The sequence below is a fragment of the Desmodus rotundus genome, chromosome 1, assembly GCF_022682495.2.
Source record: "Desmodus rotundus isolate HL8 chromosome 1, HLdesRot8A.1, whole genome shotgun sequence".
Classification (NCBI taxonomy): domain Eukaryota; kingdom Metazoa; phylum Chordata; class Mammalia; order Chiroptera; family Phyllostomidae; genus Desmodus; species Desmodus rotundus.
In genome coordinates, this window is record NC_071387.1 from 51,449,241 (window position 1) to 51,472,601 (window position 23,361).

The 23,361-nt window shown below is 40.4% G+C and overlaps 1 protein-coding gene, 1 long non-coding RNA gene and 1 pseudogene across 7 annotated transcripts in view; 1 reads left to right on the forward strand and 2 right to left on the reverse strand.

Annotated features, from left to right (window-relative positions):
- The window catches only part of VLDLR (very low density lipoprotein receptor), a 31,318-nt gene extending 24,201 nt beyond the window's left edge, over positions 1–7,117 (forward strand). For 2 of the 3 annotated variants that reach the window (XM_024555068.3, XM_045191074.2), the window contains exons 14-19: positions 8–149; positions 2,940–3,086; positions 4,008–4,091; positions 4,470–4,550; positions 5,417–5,586; positions 6,478–7,117. In XM_024555068.3, coding sequence (XP_024410836.1) covers positions 8–149; positions 2,940–3,086; positions 4,008–4,091; positions 4,470–4,550; positions 5,417–5,586; positions 6,478–6,513 — 660 coding nt within the window. In that variant the 3' untranslated portion in view covers positions 6,514–7,117. The remainder of the gene's footprint in view (positions 1–7; positions 150–2,939; positions 3,087–4,007; positions 4,092–4,469; positions 4,551–5,416; positions 5,587–6,477) is intronic. The other variant, XM_024555072.3, reaches the window with a different exon arrangement.
- The window catches only part of LOC123479184 (uncharacterized), a 217,626-nt gene that overhangs the window by 108,153 nt on the left and 86,112 nt on the right, over positions 1–23,361 (reverse strand). The window lies entirely within an intron of this gene.
- LOC112300390 (U2 spliceosomal RNA) lies at positions 18,355–18,468 on the reverse strand (annotated as a pseudogene).

The window sequence follows — 23,361 nt, forward strand, 5'->3', positions numbered from 1 at the left end:
GTTTTAGGATCGTGTCTACTGGATAGATGGGGAAAATGAAGCAGTCTATGGTGCCAATAAATTCACTGGGTCGGAGCTGGCCACTCTAGTTAACAACCTTAATGATGCCCAAGACATCATTGTTTATCATGAACTTGTACAGCCATCAGGTAAACTGGGGAAGCAGGGCCCTTCATGGCTTCTTTAAGGGCAGAACAGGACCCCATACCTGCTGGGTATCAGTAGCTCTTCAGAAATTCGACTTGCTCTAAAATGGAACTTTTCCCTCCTGTGCCCTACCAAACCCTTCAAAGTTGGTATTTGGTATATTTTCTTTCTGACTTCCTAGTGAAAGAGCTTCAGAACTTCAGCTCTCGTCTTCCCTCCCAGGCCTTCATGTCCTGTCTTTCATTTCAGTCTGTTCCCTGTCCCAGTGGCCTTCATTCCTGTTGCTAAGACTCTGGCACTAGCCTGCAAAGTAGCCACAGACTTTCCCTTCCTCCACCCCACATGACACATCTTTACAGGATTATGTAGATGCTCAAACACATGTGCTCGTATTATCTCCTACTCAAAATATTTGACTGGTTCTATCTAAATGAAACCCCTAACATCAAACTAAAAAGTTTTTGCACAGAAAAGGAAACTTTCTCCTCCTCCTTGAGAAGGAGAAGAAGCTGCTCCTTCTCAACAAGCAGCTGCTCTTGTTGAGAAGGAAACTCTCAACAAGACATAAAGAACCTACTGAATGGGAGAAAATACTTGCAAATGATACATCCCATAAGGGATTACTATCCAAAGTACATAACGAACTCATACAACTTAACACACAAAAACCAATCAACCCAATTAAAAATTGGGCAAAGAACTGAATAGAAACTTCTCCCTGGACAACATGGAAATGGCCCACAGACATGAAAAAACGCTCAATGCAAGTTAAATCCACAATGAGATGTCACCTCACACCTGGCAGAATGGCTGTCTTCAGTAAATCAACAAACAAGAGTTGGCAAGGATGTGAAAAAAAGGGAACCTCTGTGTACTGTTGGTGGGATTGTAAATTAGTACAGCCATATGACAAACAGTATGGAGTTTCCTCAAAAATTAAAAATAGGACTGCCATATGATCCAGCAATTCCACTTCTGGGTATTTACTGAAAGAAAACAAAAACACTGATTCAAAAAGATATATGCATTACTAGTAGTAGCCAAGATATGGAATCAACATAGATGTCCATCAATAGATGAATGGATAAAGAAGATGTGAGATATATATACACACACACATATAAAATGTATACATATATATATATATACACACAGACCCAATGGAATATGATTCAGCAATAAATAAGAAAGAAATCTTGCCATTTGTGACAACATGGATGGATCTAGAGGGTATTATGTGAAGTAAAATAAGTCAGACAGAGAAAGACAAATATTATACAATTTCACTTGTATGTGGAATCTAAAAAATAAAATAAATGAATAAACAGAAACAGACCCATAGATATAGAAAAGAACAAGTAAATGGTTGCCAAAGGAGAGGGGATAAGGGACAGGAATAAAATTTTTATTTTAAAAATCTGTTATGTGACAGGTACACTTTCAGGCCCTGGAGATACAAGGTTGTAAAAGACTGTGCTTCAGAATCCATAGAATAGAATGCTCACAATTTCTCAAGAGCCTGAAAGCACATTCATTTAAGAGAGAGAGAGAGAGAGAGAGAGAGAGAGAACATAGCAGTAAATCTTCATGACCTTGGGTTAATGGTCTAATATATTATACCAAAAGCAGAAATGACAGATGAAATAGATAAATAGAACTTCATCAGAATTTTTTAAAATTGTGGGATTCAAAGTATGCTATCAAAAAAGTAAAAGGGCAACCCAAGAATGGGAGAAAATATTTGCAAATCATAGAGCCAAAAAGACTCTATTACCCAGAATATATAAAAGACTCTTACAACTCAAAAATGTTTTTAAATATTCTATTTTAAAATGAATAAATGATTTAAATAGACATTTCTCCAAAGAAACTGTGCATGTCCAGTATATCCATGAAAAGGTGCTCAAAACCTTTAGTCATTCGGAAGAAAATGACTAAGCCACAATGAGGAACACTTCATAAATCTTAATATTGCTGAATGAAAGAAGAGAGTTTGAAAAGACCACATACGGTACAGCTACATTTATATGACACCCTGGGGAAGGGAAAATTACTGAAGTAGTAAACAGACTAGTGGTCACCAGGGGCTTGAGAGAGGAAGGTGACTAGGTGACGGGAAACTGTGTGGTGGGTGAAGGGAGTATATGTGATGTATGAAAACGAATGAATGAATGAAACCCTTAAACCTCCACGTATCTGGGTTCCTTCCACTTTGTGGGAACAAGTTAAGACAAAGCCAGGAGAACAAGCTTATCTCTTTCCTCTGAGCCTTTACTATAAGCTTTGGGCCAATAGTGAGTGCCACCCCTGGTCACTCACCTCCATTCTCCGCCTGCTCCCTCACCACCTGTCTGTTTGAAGCATCACACTTGTTCTACTTCCAAGTTTCTCTGGATTTGTGGTGTCCTTAGAGCATGCTGCCTGTACCCTTATATTCATTCTTCATTGGTATCATTTTTTGTTAATTTTTAGAGAAAGAGAAAAGGGGGTAGAGAGAGAGAAAAAGAGAACCATCTGTTTGTTGTTCCATTTATTATGCACTCACTGGCTTATTCTTGTATGTGCCCTGACCGGATCAAACCCACAACCTTCGCATATCAGGATGATGCTCTAACTGACTGAGCTACCTGGCCGGGGCCCATTGGTATTGGTTTAATTTGAAGGTTTGACATAGTAGATAAGTTTAAGCTCCTTGGGGACAAGGGCTCACTCATGTCTCCAGCATATAAAACAGGATGTCATGTATATAACAGGCACTGGTGTGCTTATAATGGGCTTTTGTTTCTGACCAGGTAAAAATTGGTGTGAAGAAGACATGGAGAATGGAGGATGTGAATATCTATGCCTGCCAGCACCACAGATTAATGATCACTCTCCAAAATATACTTGTTCCTGTCCCAATGGGTACAATCTAGAGGAGAATGGCCAGGAGTGCCGAAGTAAGGCTTTTTACTTTTCAGCAAAGGCAGGACATACAACAGGCAATAGAATTAAGACATGAGCTATAAAAACTAGCCTGGTTTTAAAAATTCTTTTTTAACCAACTCTGGGCATAGATTTGAGAACATACCTGGTACTGTTGCACGCCAGTGTCGACGTCATTACTTTGGAATTGACTTTTAACTCATTTCAACATTAGATGAGTCTATAGATGACACTTTAGTCAGAGCACTAATGTGCCTCACACTGATTGATGCCCATCAGTCCCATAACAGCACTGAGCTAGCCAACTTGCAGAGAATAGAACAAAGCCTTAACATGTTGCTCCAAACAGAGAGGCCTGAAATTATGCCTAAAGAAGGTTGCGGTTACAGGAAACCCCATGGCCCCAGTGGGCGGCACTATCTTAAACTCACACTTAAAATTGCATTTTAGTCTTCTATTCTTAGCTTTTGATTAAGTGGCAAATTCAACTCGCATGTTTTGAGCAAGGAACTTGTATTATGTGGCTTTTTTTAGTTTAATACTTAGTCCCTGCAGAGACTAGCTCAGTTGACTGAGAAAGTAGTTGCAAGACAACCTGGCAGTAAGAATAGCATGCCTGGTCATCCGTTTTCAAGAGCATTTCTTGTAACTTTCAGGAGCCTGGACATTGCTTAGAGGGGTCGTGAAGTGTGGCTGTGCATCTTTTTGAGTTGTCAAATTTCAAATGCTCACTCTTCCGCCCAAAGTCTCACGCGTCTGGTTTTGCCTGAAGACTGCTGTTTCTCCCAGTTTTGATGCATCCACCATTCAACTTAGTTTAGCAGTGGTTTGTCTATTTCCCATGGTGTTAAACCCATCACAGGGCCTGTGTGGACTAAACAGCTAGCCACTCCGGAACCTTGGCATTAACCAGGTCCTTGGTTTTTATAATTCAGGTACTGCAACTACTGTGACTTACAATGAGACAAAAGATACCAACACAACAGAAATTTCACCAACTAGTGGACTAGTTCCTGGAGGTATTGGGTTCAGTACTGCAAATTGTTAATCTCAACTAACAGCCACACTCTTTGTATCTATTGCTTAAATAATTAATACAGCCTTTAACCACTAGTTCTGCCTCAATTGGTAACCTACACTTAAGCTCCAAACACTAAGAACCTGCAAATCTTAGCCTGACCTGACTCGTTAAGGTTTGTGTTAGAGAATTTTACTGACATGGCTATTGCAGCATGTGACCCTGACATACTTCTAGACCAGTCATCGCTCATATATGATTGCAGTAGATACTGCACATTAATGGGGGGTGCAAGGGCACTGGGCTCTCTACCAGACACGTACATTTCTAAGTCTGAATTTAGGATCCTTCTAGACTGACTCTCTTTGTTCCCCTGTAGGGATCAATGTGACCACGGCAATATCGGAGGTCAGTGTTCCCCCCAAAGGGACTTCTGCTGCCTGGGCCATCCTTCCCCTCTGTAAGTAAATTCTTTATATACCTGGATCCCACGAACTTCTTAGAGACCAGGTGGGCATTTCTAGTTCATCTAGAGACACCCCTCCCATGGCCCCTTGTACTCTCACAGCACTCGTGACACTGAGGTCCACTGGCTCCCTCCCCAACAGGGCACAGTGAGGTGAGAGCCCATACCTTCCTCTTTGGTGGTATTCTTTGCACAGTGACTGGCAGTGATAAATGTCCAGCTATTGTATGAAAGGTACTTGTTGCTTTCTACTTCCAAGTGGCTGGTCTCGCTTACCCCCTTTCACAGTAGGTCGCTTTCAGTGAAAAACACTGTTCTAGTCCCCATTAAAATATGTATATTGCTTCATACAGAGGAGATACACAATTTTTAAATGCTTTCTTGAGGAATTATAGGACTTGTAGAGAGTAAATTAAAAATAGATAGGCATTTTCAAACCCGGGGAGAAGAGCATCTAAAGCTACTATTGGGCATGTAAATTCTAAGGTGTCATGGTATCATGGCCTTTTCATCCTAAATTACTGGATTCCAAGCTTAGCAAGTGGTCCACACTAGGAGGACCACTTGAGGAGCTCTCCACAAGTGCCTGCCATTTTAATTCATCCAGCCTGGGGAGGGCCCAGAACACTGCACTCACCCAGACGGGCGTGTAGAGCTCAGCACCAGTCAGTAGAACAACACTCATCACTGGTCTGAACTTGTTTCAAGCTCCTGGCTCATTTGTATTCTAACTTCTAGTCATCCCAGCTTCAGAAAACATGAAACTTTTATGAACGTCAATTATCATGGACTCATGAACATGATCTTTTCTCTGTGTTTTGAGACCAGACCTTGCTTAGTTCCCTTCTACCTTCTTTCAGTGCTCTTAGCAATGGCCGCAGTAGGTGGCTACTTGATGTGGCGGAACTGGCAACACAAGAACATGAAGAGCATGAACTTTGACAATCCCGTGTACTTGAAGACCACTGAAGAGGACCTGTCAATAGACATTGGCAGGCACAGTGCTTCTGTTGGACACACGTACCCAGCAGTAAGTCAGCTTTGTGTCTTTTTATGCCGTGGCTTGCAGGAAGACTCTTTGGAAAGGAGACTTCAAACTCAAGCTATGGCTGCCTGGGCTAGGAAGAGCCAGTGGATCATGACCCACCAAATGCTTCATCTACTGGAGATTAGACAGTTCAGCCTGTGAGAACACAAGTCAGCCAGTTGATAAGCATCTGCCCTGTATAGAACAACAAGTAAAGTCAACTTCAGGCCATCACTAAACTAATTGAGATATTTTTGGTTATAGGAACCACATATAAATATTTGCATGAACCAAGTAGCTCCTTTTTGAATGGTTAAATCAGGTGTCTACTGGATACTTAAAAGTAAATTAGCGTATTATATATAGGGACATTGGCTTAAAGGCAGTGTAGTGAGCAAGATTCTTTGGGCCAAAATTACCAAATGCTTGAAAGTGTCTGATCCCACCTAGCAGAGCTAGCTTTTCTTTCAGCAGCAGAGTCAGTCACTTGTTCTTCAGCTGAAACCCAAATGGGGTATTTGGCTTTCACTTAGGGAACAGTCTGAAAAAAACAAGTGCCGAACACTCCATCTCAAGCTCTCTGGTGAAACAAAGAATGGTAGCCAATTCAGAGCACCCACATGTCTTTGCATATTTTTCTCCAGGACTTCAGATTATTAAGTAGAACAGGCAGAATCAGTCACACTCTTTCCTCTCTCTACCAAATAGATACAGATGGTTAAATTCAAGTTGAAATACATCAGTGACGCAACTCAATACTGTTTTGGATCTGCCTTCCCTTCTATGCACCTTTGATTTCTGAATGACCAACTCAAAAGCAAGGTCCATTTTAGACACTAGAGCAGCCACCAATGAGTGATCACCAGCTCATTCCATATTTTTTCTTTTCCACAGATATCAATTGTAAGCACAGATGATGATCTAGCTTGACTTCTGAGACAAGTCTCTACCTTTGACGTCTAAACAAATAATACCCCAATTTGGAATGGTAACCGAGCCAGCAGCTGAAGTCTCTTTCTTCCTCCAGCCTGGAAGAATATCAAGATATCTTTGCGTGGATCAAGCTTGTGTACTTGATCATTTTTATATGACTTTGGTAAATATTCCTGTCCACATTCTGCTTCAGCTTTGGATGTGGTTACCTGTAGCCCTTGAATTTCCAGACAGTATTGCCGTCTCTGGCCAAATATGCACTTTCCCTAGGAAGCCATATTCCAGCAATGAACCTTGTGCTATAGTGTATACCACCTGTACATACATTGTATAGGCCATCTGTAAATATCCCAGAGAACAATCACTATTCTTAAGCACTTTGAAAATATTTCTATGTAAATTATTGTAAACTTTTTCAATGGTTGGGACAATGGCAATAGGATAAAACGGGTTATTAAGATGAAATTGCCAAAAAATTTGTAAACTAATTTTTTACCTGTGAATGAAATCTTTGACCTCAATGGAGGTTTGCAAAGACTGAGTGTTCAAACTACTGTACATTTTTTTCAAGTGCTAAAAAAAATTAAACTAAGCAGCTTAACCATGGTTTGTGCCTATTCCTCCAGGAAAAACTATAAACAGGCTGAGTAGTATCAAGTGTTCTAAGTAAATATATGAGCTACAGGTCTGGATGTTGTATTACTAAGCCTATGATTTTGCTAGTTGTTAAAATAACCAAACACTAAAAGGACAAGGTACCAATTAATATTTCCTCTCCAAATATTTATTTTCTTAAAACAAAACAAAACAGGGTAGCGTGTACCTAGAATTCCTCTCGCTCAGAGAAATGTTCCTTTTCTCATTAATTCATTTTCTGATGTAGAAACATATGTTAAGATTTCTATTAATTCTGCTTCACCATACTGAAAACATACTCAGTTTTCCATGTTCTATAGTTGTGTATAGTTCAAGGACAGGTGACTTCTAAGGCATGCAAAAAGACTTTCTTCTTGTGTATGTCTAGCCAGTCTACCATGAAGAGGGCTAAGAACGATAACAAGTAGTGCCCTTCTTGACCAATCTAAAGCAGCGCTTCTCACTGGAGTTAGGGTTAGCACCTGTATCACCTGGGAATGTGTTAAAAATGCGAAATCAGAAACTCTGGAGATGGTCCAGGAATATGTACCTTCACAAGCCCTTCAGGTGATTCTGATGTAAACTAATGTTTTGAAAACCACTATTCTAATGTTATTTCACGAAGAATCTATAATATCTCCTAATTTTTCAGTCTGGCTGGCATAGGATAAATTCCTTCTATGGATGATTTCTAAGACATTTAGTATGAAGAACAGATCAGGAATTTAGGTAGAAGAAAAAGTAGCACAGGGTTTTAGTAAGTTTTCCATCAGATTGGCTATGACTTCCTTTCTCCAAAGGCTCAGGATGTCATCATCAAGGGAAGATGCAAGACTTGAAGCCCTGGGAAGAGGCTCTAAGTCCAAATGAGTTGGGGAGTCAACTGCAGATGGTGCAGCAATTTCTCTGGGGATGAAATGACCAATGCAGAAACAAAAAGATGAAGAGAAGATGCCCTGAGTAGCTAAATGGATTAGTGGATGACTCCTATTCCACTTGCATTTGGAATATAAATAAGACAACATCTTGCTTACGCTTAGGCAAAGAGATCAATAACCCTACATGAAGAAGTTGCTTCCATCATCTTGTTTAATACATATGTTTTGTGTTTTTGATCAAATGGATGAAAGGAAGGGATAGGCATGGACCTTTCTTTTGCAGGAGGTGTAGAGCCCAAGCATGTAGAAGGAAAATGCTGTGGTCAGGGAAGGTAGGGCTCTGGGCTGTCCACCCGCTGTTTCCTCTTCAAATAGTCACCACACTACACGTGATGTGGCCTGTTGGCATGAGGCATCTGAAGTGCTTATTTGATTAGCAGGTTAGTGTTCATCATATCTAAACTCTGAAGACCATTTGGCTGACATATGTTGACCCTGCTGTGGTACGAAACCCATTGATTTATTTTTCTAGTTGTACCAATACAAAATTCTTCCCTAGGAAGCTTAATGATACCAGTATTACATAATATTGGTCAACTATAAGGCCCAAAGTTATCATTTTTAAAGAACAAAATCAAGTATTATTCCCCATTATCTTCTCTTGGATTCCAGTGTCCATTGTGTTCCTTCTGGTTCTAGGTCCCAATTTCCGACCTTCAAAGAATCTAGTAACCCATCTCATTCTTGTACCTTGGGCTCCCCGGTAAGTAGCCAAGGACAGAAACTCTAACTTAGGAGGAACAAACTCATTTGAAGAAATAAAATAATTAGATATTTCTATTGAAATAAGAAGAGTTGTATGGCTTGGCAATTCAGCATATAGTAGTAATTCATGAGGGACTAGAATTGGGCTTCAGTATCCAAACAAGAACTTCAAGAATCCTGCGAGAAACATATCGGTGTAAGTTTTCTGTGTCTCTAGAGTTTTACTGCAGGAGATGAGAATGAAGAGGTAAAATATGAAGTTTGTCAAACACTAAGGTTCATTTAATTCCTATCACACAAAGTCACTGAAAGTGGGTCCTCCAGAGACTTTATGAATTGCTACTAAGATTGATGATAGGAATAAACACATTTGTGGCCCCTGGTAAAGAAATCCAGCCAAGCCTGAGTCCGAATTTTTAAGTGGCCTTTACAAGCTATCTCTTTGGCGAGAAATAGTCCCAGTTGTTCAACAAGCTCCCTTAAAACATTCTTGTAGCTATTTTAAAGTTTTGGGTTCATTTCCAAGCCTCTAGTGTTCTATTCTTGATGAACACAGGCAAAATAATAATAAGAATAATAAGGCTTCCACTTTGGCTCTCGCCTCTGTTCCTTATATCCAAGCCAGAAAGCCCTTCTCAAATAGCAAAACAATAGGACATTTAGAGGACTAACTCTTCGGTTAACGCTTAGAAATGTGAAACTTAACTAAAGCTTCATTTTTTAAACTATCCTCACCCACAACCAAAAAATTCTGGTGGGGTGTAGTCCTGTATCAGAGAGTCTAATTGCAGTAATTTCCTAGAATTCTTAAACAAGGGAAGCGATTTATTATTTTGGACCCACACAGAAACTAGAATCCTTGATTCGCTTTTAATGGTGGGGAAACAGACAAACAAACACACAAAAAAGATACACGCTTTTGTTATGTAACTGAGATCCAAGAATGAAGAATACAACCTGCCAATCTTATTTCCAAATACAGGAGGAATGAATATGAAGGTTAAACAATGGCTTATTTTTTGGACTCATTTCTCTCAAATCAGGCATGGAAGCTTTGCGGCTCAAAATAGCTTCATGGGAAGGGTCATCGGCGTCTTTTTACATTGCTCATTCCCATGCACTTTCACACACGAAAAGCTGACTGTGAGTTAGCAGTGGGGCTCTGTATGTGAAATTTGGGGGTCCATAGATAAGCTACTAAGGAATAGGTTATAGTAATGTCGCATTTCTCCATGGTGTGTCCTGAATCTGTTCAGCATTTTTGAGGCTGGCTCATCAGAGAAACAGGAACAAACTGGCTGACAGCCCCCTGTAAGTCTCCATCCGTGCTCACTCAGGCGGGACTAGGATAGGCTGAGGGTAGGGGTGCCGCTTCTGCAGGGGACCCTGGGGCACATCCTAAACAGTTTTTTTCTTCACTGGGCTTAAGGAAAAAGTGGTTGGCAGTGAGGAGATTAACAGCACTGACTCTGCATCGGTCTTGCATGCGGTACCTTGGCAAGTTACCAATCTTCAGTCTGAATGGGGATGATGGGGGCTGTCTTCTGTGACATCGTGAGGATGAAGTGCTCAGCACAGAGCCTGGCATGTAGTAGGTGCAAGGCAAATGTCACTGCTAAATGTCACTCTCGATGATATGCCTCTCTTTGTATGTATTGCCTCATAGTCTAGAAACTGATAAGTGACCTTGCCAGTGAGACATACAGGTAACTTGACTCATTATTGTGGCTACCATGCCTTAGACCTCATCCTAAGTGTTTTCTACTAGGCCTGACGAGATCTAAGGCTGAAGTTCAAGTAGTGCTGTCACCTGTATATAGTTAAAAAGGCTGAAAGGATTGCATGGTTGAAACCCCAGAGGCATAGCTACTATGGTCCTGCCCCCACCATCTGATTTTACTGCCTAAGACATGGAAACAAATGTTTGGGAGCCTGCACAGTCTCCCTTAACTTCTTACATTATGCTTCCTAATGTACTAAATAAATGCTTTCATGTATTTTATTTGATTTTCACAAGAACCCTCATAGGTAAGTAATACCTCCAACATGGAAACTGGGGCTACAAAGAACATGATTTAACACCCTATGAGCTTATTGCCATATTATCTCAGAAAAAGGGGCAGTGCTGTGTCAAGGTTAGGTTGGCTGTCCCATTGTCTGTTTGCTGCGTCCCCTTTACTGCTAACCTTGGGATGCTTCAGCAGTTCCTCGGGTGTCTCAGTGCCCATAATGGCTGGCTTCCACTGTGGCTGTGTACTGAGAGGACAAGGCTAGCCTGCTACATCAGGTCGGCGCAGAGTAACTTTGACGGTTACATGTCGTGCCTACAAAAGGCTAGAAGTTCCAGCATCATTTTCCTTTGTCATCTGTGTGAAGCAGAAGTAGAATACTAGATTGCAAGGCGGCAAATAAAGATTCCCTACAGGAATTGATAGTCATGCAACATCATTCCTGTGTATAAAGATACTGGGGAAAACACACTGTAATGTAGCAAATCTTAACTTTTTAAGACTTTCATAAAGAAAGATTCGCCCAAGAAGACAGGAAGAACTGCAACTTGTCAGCTGAGTGATGATGCTGTAACTCCTGGATTGGATATGAGATATTATGGAATCTACCCCCAGAGACCTTGGTATTTCTCAGTGTACACAGGGAGGAAGGAATTCTTTGAACAAAATGAGTGGCTTTGGAAAAACTGTCTATCTTCCCCTTTTAAAAGTTCCACTTGATACCAAAATGTGATTTAAGAGTATGCAATGCCTCAGGAGTTCAGTGCGTGTTACCTAGTTATCATGCCCAGGGTCTTCGGAACTCTGGAAGAACATGTTGGAACGTATCCAGTCCTGCTACCTGTAGACAGATATTTTCCTTTTATTAATGAAATGTGCATTAAACTTAAATAAAAGTTTATTTTTGAGATCATTGTTGCAGGACTTTTTCTAAGAAGTGTTTACTTAGGTCATTGTCCTTTTCTCACCTGAATCACTGGAGGTGGCTTGGTCATCCCTTTCTGGGCAAGGACTAGGACCATCCAGCTTTGGACCCATCAAGTTGAAAGAATGACAGGTGTCCCCTTGCCATACTTGGAAGTACAATTAGTGCCTGACCATAAGCAGCCACTGTATTTCCCTCTCAAACTCTCCCTTTCCACTCCTTCCATGATATAAATGAAAAACAAAGCTACTATGACCAAAGAAATTTAGGCCAGAGCTTCCTCCCTTGGGCGATTAAGAACAAGCGGTGCCTGGTGAAGGGAGGAGCCCGCCACCATGGCAGGACAAGACAGGCCTTGCCAAGCAGGAAAGTCGTTTCAATACTTGCCCCTCATCAGCTCCTAAGTAGTCTGTATTGAAATTCACTTACAATAAGGCTATATTTTTGAGACCCTTAGAGATATTCCATGTGAAACTTTTTCTAATCAATGCCCCCCAGTTATTTGAATTATCTTGGATGCTAAACCTTGAAATTGACTCAGCGAATCCAAAAAAGTAGTGGGAGAAACATAAATAAATCAAAGGCAAGAGAAACTGTCAAAAAAAGTCTTCAAAAGTTTAATAGTTGTTTGGTCCTTAATGAATTTAAAAATTCACTTAATGAGTAAAATCTTGAGTGAATACCAGCTCTGCATTGAATTGGATATACGTTTGGATGTTTCCTGTACCATTTAACTAACTGTGGCCACAGGTAAGTTGCTAACAACTCAACTTCTGTCCTCCTCCGAAAATCGTAACACCTATCTGTATAAGGGTCTCATAACAGAGAGAGGCAACACATAAAAAGTATTTTACTCAAGTGATAGCTGCTATTTCCCTCTCTAGGGCCAAAAAGTCATGATTCATTTGAAAAAAGTAGTAAAAATTCTTGTGTTCATTTGGAGATCCGATTTTGGTCTGCACTCATGAAATCCCATTTACAAGCGTTCCTTCTTGGGTCCCCCCTTGAAATACTAGCATGTGGTGATTTTTCTTCACTCCAAGAAATCAAGATTCATCATCCTGCACCTTTAAGTTTAAGAAAGCCTCATGTGTGTGACCCTGTGCTGATTATAGAGCACAGGTGACTGGTTTAAGTTCACCAATTACACAGAGAGATCTATTTAATCAGTGGGGAAGAAGCCACTGAAGCAGGCAAGGTTAACACTCTCTTTGAATTTACTGTGTTCGTCACACTGATGGATATGTAACCTAGGAAATGTTGAAGAATGCTAAATTCTGGTTCAGAACATTTCTTGAATCCTGGGGTCTCTAGTTCAGAGGCATGTCTTGCCTATTTAATTAAGGACAGAGAGTATGTTTTAAGTTTCTAGTCATTTATATTTCCTTAAGTTCACTCATTTACATGTGAAATTTGCTGAGGATTAGTTCTTTAAAACTAAAAACAAATTTGCCTTGTTACATGACCCCAAGCAAACAGCATTGTGATTTCCTGAGAAGGGCCCATAAGTGCTGGAGGCTGATTTTAGATAACAGTTGTCATTGCTTCTCAGGTCTCAGGGGATTTAAAGGGGCAGTTTCCAAAACATTCTAGAACAGTTTTATAATTGGCATATCCTGGCATGAACATCATCAGATTAGGAAAATGCAAAAAGTTCTTGAGGTTTTAATGAAATTGAAGAAAAATATATACGGATCAGCCCTTGCAGAAGCTACCTCCTCACACACACACACACACACACACACACACACACCCCATTCTTACTTCATTCATTTGTTCATCTACTCTTATGGGCCAAGCTTTATTCTGGATTCTGGGAAAACAGTGGAGAACAAGACAGACAAAAGCTCCATCCTTCATGGGCTCATTCTACTTGGCAGTCACGCACAAAACAGACATTTAGCATGGCAGGTAGTGATAAGCTCTCCAAAGAAAAACAAAGCAAATTAGGCAATAAAGAATGATAGAATGTGTTAGTTTAGACAGTAGTCAAGGTACCCTCCAAGGAGGTGACTTGAGCAGAGAAACTTGAGGGCATGTGGAGTGAGCCCACTGAGGACAAGCAAAGGCACAAGCCCCAGGGCAGGCGCCTGCCTGATTCAACAACAAAAAGCAAAGCGGCCATGCAGCTGGAGGTGGCCAAGGCAGAGTGAGGAGAGAAGGGAGCAGCAAAGACCAAACAATGTGGACTTCAAGGGATGTGTTCGAAGTTTAGGGTTTTAAGTGATGGGACAACTTGGGAAGGTTTGGGGACAGCAGAGTGACATCCCATTTTTAAAGGATCATGCTGGCTTATTTGTTGGGAACAGACAGCAGGGTGGCAAGGGCAAAAACGGGCTACATGCGGAGACTATAGAAGTAGGGCACGTAGATGGTCCTGGCTTAGGCCGGACTGGCAGAAAGGGAAGGAAGCTCTACTTCACATCTGGCCCATCATGGGAAAGGGGCTTTGCACACACAGGCTGTGTCATGATAGATGGACCCCTCATCTGGAGAAATCCAGCTGGTTCCTCTCTCAGTTGTGCCCTTTGCCAGTGGGATATCAGTATGGCTGGGCCCTGACTGGGCCGGGATGACAGGCACAAGCCCAGCATTGGCGGGAAAACTCAGCAGGGCTGCATGGAAGCTGGAAGGAAAGCTGAAAGGAAGCCGAAAGCTGCATTCTCCTCCCTAGCAGAGGAAGTCTGAATCCAGAAGAGGCTGGAACGTAAAGCCAGTCTGCAGAAGTGCAAGTGTTTCACCCATTCAAACAGAGTCCTTTCCTGTTGTCAAGGTAAAGCCCTTCCAGGTACACCGCTTGGCAGGGTCATTTTGGTACAGTGTTCTATGCCAGCTCTTGAGTGATGTGCCCTAAAAGCATGTTTTCTATGGGTGGCATTTTTTTTTTTAAATGTAATGGCTTTGGAGACTATCCAGCATTTTCTATCTATCCAACCTCTGTATATTTTCCCTGTTAACTGTCTGGTCCCCTAAAGGAATTGGAGAATCATCAAAAGTTCTTCACCCCCAAAATTTTAGGATTCTGGTATTTCATAAACCTCAAGATCACTGAGTACTTGTCTGATCGAGTTGATAACAGGCCTCAGTTGGGGAGGCAAAAAGTGTCTGCCTGGAGTTACCTCACAAGAAGACCCCATTCATCAGACAATGCCTTACGTCATCCATAAAATAACAATTACTCTCACAAAAAGCCTAGAAATTCAACAATAGCATATGAACCCTTAGTATAAGAAAAAACAGCTGTGTGGGAAGGTGAGGAGGTGGAGGGACTGAGCAAAAAGGAAAAAGGACTCATGGACATGGACAACAGTGTGGTGATTGCTTGGAGGAGGAGGGAATAAGGAGACTCAAAGGTAATGGAGAAAATGCAATAAAGATGAAGCAAAATTTTAAAAAGAAAAAGCAGAAACGGACACAAGAGCCTCCTAGGGCCTAGAACTTCAGGAAAGGATTCTTTTTTTTTTAAAGAGATTTTATTTATTTATTGTTTAGAGAGGGGGAAAAGAGGGAGACAGAGAGGGAGAGAAACATCAATCTGTGGTTGTCCCTTGTGCGCCCCCTACTGGGGACGACCCTTTGATTCGCAGGCCGGCACTCAACCACTGAGCCACACCAGCCAGGGCATCTTTTTCTTTTACTGCATTAAGAAGTGAGGTAAGTCTCTGGAGGGCATCCATGCAGGTCACAGAACAGAAGCCAAATATTGACAAACAGCTTTGAAACAGAAAATACCCTCTCCCAGGCGATAGCCCCAGTACCTGTTCCATTCAGGGAAGAAAACCAGCCTCCTATGTCTCAGGATCCCGTACCTCCAGAGAGCACAAGGCTGAGAGCACAAGCCTGGCCTCCCCTCCCCGGCAGCAGGCAGCACAGTCCCACCACTCTGTGACCCATCACCCTTCTGAGACAGATAGGATTTCAACGGGCCTAGTTAATAGTGCCATTTCACCAAAAGTGGCACACCAGTTTGTATGGAAGCTCAAATTCTCTCAGAAATCCAGTGATTTGGAGTAGAAAAAGATTATTTAAAACCAAAACTAACCATAGGCTTTTTGTTTTTAATTGTTGCCTTGGCAGGAGGGCTGGGGGAATGTCCAGAGAAATGAAATTTTTATACAGCCATAACAGAAGGAAAAATCTTCGGATCTGGGGCTGGGTTTGGGGAGTGGGCTACAGATTGCTAAACCCTCTGCATTCTGTGAGGAGGGGGCTCAGGTGTGGTGTGGGGATGCTGTTAGGCAGCAAGAGGGAGCAGAGGGTGGGGCACCGTGGGGTGTATGGGCATTTGGGGCTGTGCGTGGAGCTTGAGACTGACAACCACAGGAGCGTCCGGTGTGCAACTATGGACTGTTTACATTTTCTTCACTGTAAACCCTCCCCCCCACTCGCCCACCTCTAGTCCTTCAGGAAAGGACTTTTGAAGAAAGTCATAGAAAGGAGTGCAGTCCTAGATCTGGGTTGATGTGGCACAGAACAGGGAAGGGACTTAAGAATAATCCATTAACTGAACTGAACTAACTCAGTAGCTGCCACACTTACATGCAGAAAGCATAAGTACCCCAGGGACTCAGAACTCTAGCTGGACAATGGGCTTGGTACCTGCTGTGGAATTGGAAATTCAAGCCCTTATTCTCTGGAGCTTAACAGGCAGAGTGACTCCAGATGATGTCACAAGTTAGGTAGAATCTGGCGGCTTTCAGATGGTACGAACCCAGCATTTTGCTAGTCAGTGTACAGAACTTATTACAGCAATGGACTCTAGGGACTGGGAGTATTTCAAACAGTGGCACTGCTGAAATCAAAAACAGAGACCAGCCTGGAAGCTTCCCTGAGCAGACAATCGGTTTCGTCGTTAATTTAGCTTGGTTACCAATCACGGTGAAGACACTGCTTTCTCACTGTAAGAACAGCACGCCCCTGAGCCTCGCTCCATGTTTTGGTTTGAGCGCTCCCAGTTTGCAAACGGTGTGCTTGCTGGGTGCACAGTAAGTTTTTTTCAATTACTACTTCAGTGATTCATCCGTTTTACTTTGGCTATTTCTGCACCTTTGCCAGAATCATTTCTTCAAAGTGCTAATGTAGCCGTGCACTCCCTCTCTGAGCTGATTTCCTTTTGTCCACGGGAGGAAGGCTAAGTAAGGTCCACAGGCTCTGGCTCAAGGCCACCATCACCCGATAGCTTTGACATCATAGACTTTTGGTTTACAAGGAAAATCACTGGGCAGGTTGTTCTGCGTTTAAAATAACACCACCCACACTGGCATTGCCAAGTCATTCACACGGGTGCCAAGGGAAAGCCATTCCCTGCTCTGTTGTATTTTCCACTGGTGTCAACTGTGCCTCCCTCCCAACAGCACTTCATTAACTTAGAACGGTGTGCTTGCTTTACTAGTGCACAGACACTGAGTTGCAGCACAGGAGAAAATGCTGAAAGATATTCTCATAAAACTTATATTTTGGGAAATATTTTCACTCATGAGCTGAAACGGGCTTGTAATATGTGGTGGTTTCAGTTTGAAAACAGATCCACATCGTTATTTTTGCAGTTTGAGTTACTAAGCTTTTTGGTTGGCACAGGCCTATCCTATCCTGAAAGCTGATGTAATAAAGTGAAACTCATTCAAAGTGGCTGCTGCAATCAGACGATCAAATTGCAATACTGTTCCTAAAAATAATAAACCAGGTAGACGGAAATATGAAGAATACCATGTCCAGAACAGGAGATCGTGTTTATAAAAAATGACAACGCTTCAGTGTTGCGGGAGGCAGCAAATTTATAGAGTTATGTTATGAACAAGTCCTAAAGATTTGTGTTTGTTTTATGATTCTTTAACCTGTATAGAAAAGAAAACCTCAAATAATAAACTTTCCTTTAAATAAAATTCCAGTCGCTTTAAAAATGCTGCAATCTGACTCTGGTCTTGGCACTTCATAAAGCAAGTGTCAAACAGGCTGGATTGATTTAGCTGAACTAGAAACCGTGGGCACCAAGAGCAGTTTTTCATGACGAGAGCTGCAGCCCACTCACAGCCTCTCCACAGAGAAAAAGCACCTTCCAGCCTATGTGTGGTTTCCATCAAATGGGGTCACTTCTCTTTCTGTGTGGGGGACTCCGTCAAGCCTGTGAAACACTGAATGAGGTTTTATCTGTAGGAATCGTGGAAATTAGATTGTAATGTTTTTCTCGGTGCTTATATCTAAGCCCTCACTGTCAATACGTATCCTCCCACAGCTGATGATGATATTCGTCATCCCAAAACTCACTTTGCAGACATCTTTCTGCCGTGGGAACCAATGAAGGCTCAGAGCAAAGGCTAAGCTCCTGAGCCTGGCATTCAAGGCCGTCCAGACGGATTTTCTAGTGAGTTCTATCAAACATTTAAGGAAAAAAGATAATACCATTTCTACCTAGTGTCTTCAAGAAAATCAAAAAGGAAGAAATATTTTCCAACTCATTTCAAAAGTCACTGTACCAAAACCAGACAAAGATAGTACAAGAAATGTCAATACCCCTCTCCCCATGAACTTTGATGCAAAAGTTCTTAACAAAATATTAGCAAATCAAACCCAATGATATATAAAAAGAATACTACGTCATGACTACATGGGGTTTATTTTAAAGATCTAGAGTTGATTTACCATTTGAAAATAAATCAACGTAATTGATGATATTAAGAGATTTTTAAACTGATAAGAACAGATACTACACTTGATCTTAGCCAAAAGGCTAAGGAGCAAGGATATTAAGAGATTTTTAAAAAACACATGATCATCTCAATAGATACAGAAATAGCATTTGACAAAATACAACATCTATTCCTGATAAAACTCTCAGCAAAGTAAGAAAAGAACTTCCTAAACCTCACAAAGAGCATTTCCAAAATGTTTATAGCTAACATCACACTTAATAATGAAAGACTGCTTTCCCCTAAGTCAGGAACAAAACAGAGTATTTTCTCTCACCATTTCTTTTTTTTTTAATTTTTATTGTTATTCAATTACAGTTGTATGCCTTTTCTCCCCATCCCTCCACCCCACCCCAGATGAACCCTCCTCCCTCCCCCACCTCCAGCCTCCCCTGTGGATCCAAAAACTATGGTACATTTACACAATGGAATTCTATGCAGCAGAGAGAAAGGAGGAGCTTATACCCTTTGCAACAGCATGGATGGGACTGGAGAGCATTATGCTAAGTGAAATAAGCCAGACGGTGAGGAACAAATACCATATGATCTCACCATTTCTATTCACCATTGTATTGGGTACTATAGCCAGTGAAATAAGGCAAGAAAAAAAATGAATAAAATGCACCAGTATGGGAAAGAAAGGAGTAAACTTTATTCACAGATGACATGATCATCTGTGTTAAAAATTCTATAAAATCTACCCCCAAAACCTACTAAAATTAGTAAGTGTGGTTAGCAGGTTGCAGAATACAGATGCAATATACAAATATTGTCTTCCTCTACACTAGCAACAATTAGACATTGAAATTTAAAATAACAATACTTTTTACATCATCAAAAATATGAAATACTAAGGAATAAATCTGACAAGAGGTAGGAATACCTAAATACAAGAACACAGACTAGCTCAATAGATGTCATATGTGCACTTAAAAAGAACTTGTATTCTGCGGCTGTTAAGTGGAGTGTTCCATAATGTCAGCAAGGTCAAGCTGGTTGATAGTACTGTTCATATTATCGACATCCTTGCAGATATCCTGTTTACTTGTTTTACTAATGATTGAGAGAGAGGTACTGAAAGATACAGCTATAAATGTGGATGTGTCTATTGCTTCTTGCAGTTGTATCTGTTTCTGTCCATGTATTTGATGCTCTGCTTTTAGTTAGAATAATCTTGTTCCACAATGGAAATGATGATTTGTATGCATACACACAAATACACAATCACACACACCTCTGTAGATCACCATCACTTATGAATGCAAATGAAAAATCCCAAATTAAATGCTAGTAAATCAAATTCAACACCTTCATAAAGAACATAACCAACCATGACCAAGTCATAACTCAAGCTATGTTAGAATAATTTAAGATCAAGTAATTGAATATGGCCTATCAATCAATCAAGCGAGACAAGCCTTATAATAAAAAAAGTCCAAAAGATGTTTTGTAAAATTCATTAAGCATTTTTAATTGGACAGATATGAGCAAAATTAAATAAAATTAGACTACCTTCTTTCATCATATATAATAAACTCAAAATATATTAAAGACTAATGTAAGACTCAAAACTATAGAACTCTTAGAAACATTTAGTGCCAATAGAAACATTGGCACTAAAGTCCTCGACATTTCTGTTAGCAATTTTCCCTGATATAACTCCTTGTGCAAGGGAAACACAAGAAAAAATGAACAAATAGGACTACATTAAACTAAAAAGCTTTTGCACAGCAAAGGAAACCATCAATAAAATGAAAAGACAACCCACTGAATAAAAGAAGATATTTGCCAATGATACACTTGATAAGGGGTTAATGTCCAAAATTTATAAAGAACTTATAAAACTCAACACCAAAAAAAAATGTTTAAATGGGCATAGGACCTGAATGAACTTCTCCAAAGAGGACAAACAGGTGGCCACAGCATATGAAAAGATGCTCAGCATCACTAATCATCAGAGAAATGCAGGTTAAAACCACAAAAACATATCACCTCACACTTGTCAGAATGGCTATCAGTAATAAATCTATAAACAAGTGTTGGCGAGGATGTGGAGAAAAGGTGTTGATGGGAATAAAGATCGGTGCAGCCATTAAGGAAATCAGTAGGGAGTTTCCTCAAAAAATTAAAAATGAAACTGTTTTATGACCCAGTGACTTCACTTCTGATCTATATACAAAGAAACCCAAAACACTAATTTGAAAGACTATATATGCCCAAATTTATTGCAGCATTATTTACAATAGCCAAGATATGGAAGCAACCCCAATGCCTAACAATAGATAGGTGGATAAAATGCAGTAGTACAGCAGCCCTGACCAGTGTGGCTCAGGTGGTTGGGTGTCATCCTGCAAAGCAAATGGTTGCAGGATCAATTCCCAGTCAGGGCACATGGGTTGCAGGTTTGGTCCCTGCTTGGGGCATGTATGAGAGACAACCGATCAATTTTCTCTCTCTCACACTGATGTTTCTCACCCCATCTTTCTCCCTACCTGTCCCCCTCTCTAAAAACAAATTAGTAAAATCTTTTTTAAAAAAAGTAGGGGTGCACCTATACAACGAAATATTACTTTGCCATAAAAAAGAACAAAATCTTACCAGTTGTGACAGTATGGATGGACCTAGAAGGTATCACACTGATTGAAATAAGTTAGTCAGAGAAAGAAAGATACCATATGATTTCACTTATATGTGGTATCTGCAAAATATAAACAAACAAACAAACCAGAAACAGACTCATAGATACAGAGAAGAGACTAATGGTTGCCAGAGGGGAGGGTGTTTGGTGATGCTAAGTGAAAAAGGTGAAGGGATCAAGAAGTACAGTTTGGTAGTTACCAAATAGTCATGGGGATGTAAAGAACAACACAGGGAATGGGGTCAATAATATTGTAATAACTATGTGTGGTGCCAGGTGGGTACTGGAAATACTTTGTAAAGCACATGATTGTCTTACCACTATGCTGTAGACCTCAAACTAATACAAAGTGACATTACATGTAAACTGTAATTGAAAAAATAAACTTCTAAAAGTTCGGTAGAAAATTCATTAAGCATTATTTTAAATGCAAATTCTTTGAAAACCAGGATTAGAAAGATACTTCTTTAAAATAATAAAAATATTTTTTTAGCAATCTTGAACCAATAGCCATTTTTATACTCAATGATGAGAGGAGCATTCTTTCTGAGGTCAGAAATAAAACAAAAATGTTGCTTTTTTCCAGATATGTCTGTAGCCTGCCCATTTTCTTTCTCCATTTAATATGCCTCCTGGCCCCAGGGTCCTTGAGTTTGCCGAGCACATGCCAGAGACAGTTGCTACCGAGCACCAGATAACTGGTGTCACAGGCCTTGTACCCCGCTTCCTAATTTGACCAAAGAGTCAGGCAAAAGCACGTGTGAGCCATACAGATTTCAAAATGAGAAGTAGAAGTAGAAAAAAAATAGCCAAAACGAGTGGGAAAACTATATCCTTACAGCTGTACCAGATGGGACAAAAACTTCTTGGAAAGGACAACGTTTTGGTCTTATTTTTCATGGGCTCTATTTCATGGATTAACATAACACATCCCTGTCTTACTGCTGAAATATTTAGAGAGATAGAGAGATATTGGAGAAGTTTCTGGCTTTGTTTTAATAAAAGCACTATCGTATTACACCTATCTTACACCCTGCATTTTGTTCACTTAGTCATCATTATGACCATTTTCCTGTGTAATACGCCTGTTTAAATCATGACTTAATAGCTACACAAGATAGGGCTGGGCCAGAATTTACTTAATCTTGTCCCTACTGATGAGCATTTACTTAACGTCCAATTTTTCTATACTTGGCATTTTAAAGAATATTTCTATCTCCTTCCACCCATACAACAAATAAGAAACCCACAAATTGTCCTCATATCCCAGATGACTTTCTCCCTAATCCTGATAAAAATCTGCAAGTTTACACTCTTGAAGGAATAAACCAGAAAGACTTTAGATAAAAATAGTGTAATCAATTTGGGAATCATCATTGTCCATTTTAAGAATCCCTACCCTGTTAGTTCCCAAGATGATTCTCCTGTCTACACACACACACACACACACACACACACACACCACAACATTTTAGAAAACTCTGGGCAAAGTGAATATCATAACTACTCCCAGAAAAAAAGTAGGTCAGAAATAAAAGATCCGACATCAGAGTATCACTGGACTTCTCAACAGTAATGCCAGACAGTAGTGCAAAATAATGGCTTTAATATTCTGAAAAAAGTATTAGTTTAACCTAGACTCCTACATTTAGGCGATTAACCAAATGTGGGAATAAAATAAACACATTTTCAGGCACACAAGGTCTTAAAAAGATTTACCAGAATGAACTGATAAAGAAGATGTGATATATATACAATGGAATATTATTCAGCAATAAAGAAGAACGAAATCTTCCCATTTGAGAACATGGATGGACCTAGGGAGTATCATGCTAGGTGAAACTAGTTAGATAGAGAAAGACAAATACTATATGGTTTCACTTATACGTGGAATCTAACAAAATAAATGAATAAAACAAGTGAACAAACCAACCAAACCAGGGACAGACTCAGGGAGAACTCACTGCCGGTTGCTAGAAGGAATGTAGAGACGGGTGGACAAGGTGAAGGGGACTGAGAGGTCCAAACTTCAGTTATAAAATAAGTGACATACAGCACAGGGAGTGGAGTCGATAATATGGAACAGCTGTGCACGATGACAGATGGTTATTAGACATACTGTGCTGACCACATCGTGCAGATGTAGACTTACTCTGCTGTACACCTGAAACTAATATAATGTGATATGTCAACTATACTTTAATACAAATGTTTTAATTAAAAAAAGATTTACCAAACAAAAGGTTAAATGATTATTATTTCCAAGGAAATAAAAGGTAGTTCTACAAGAAAAATAATACAGATACTA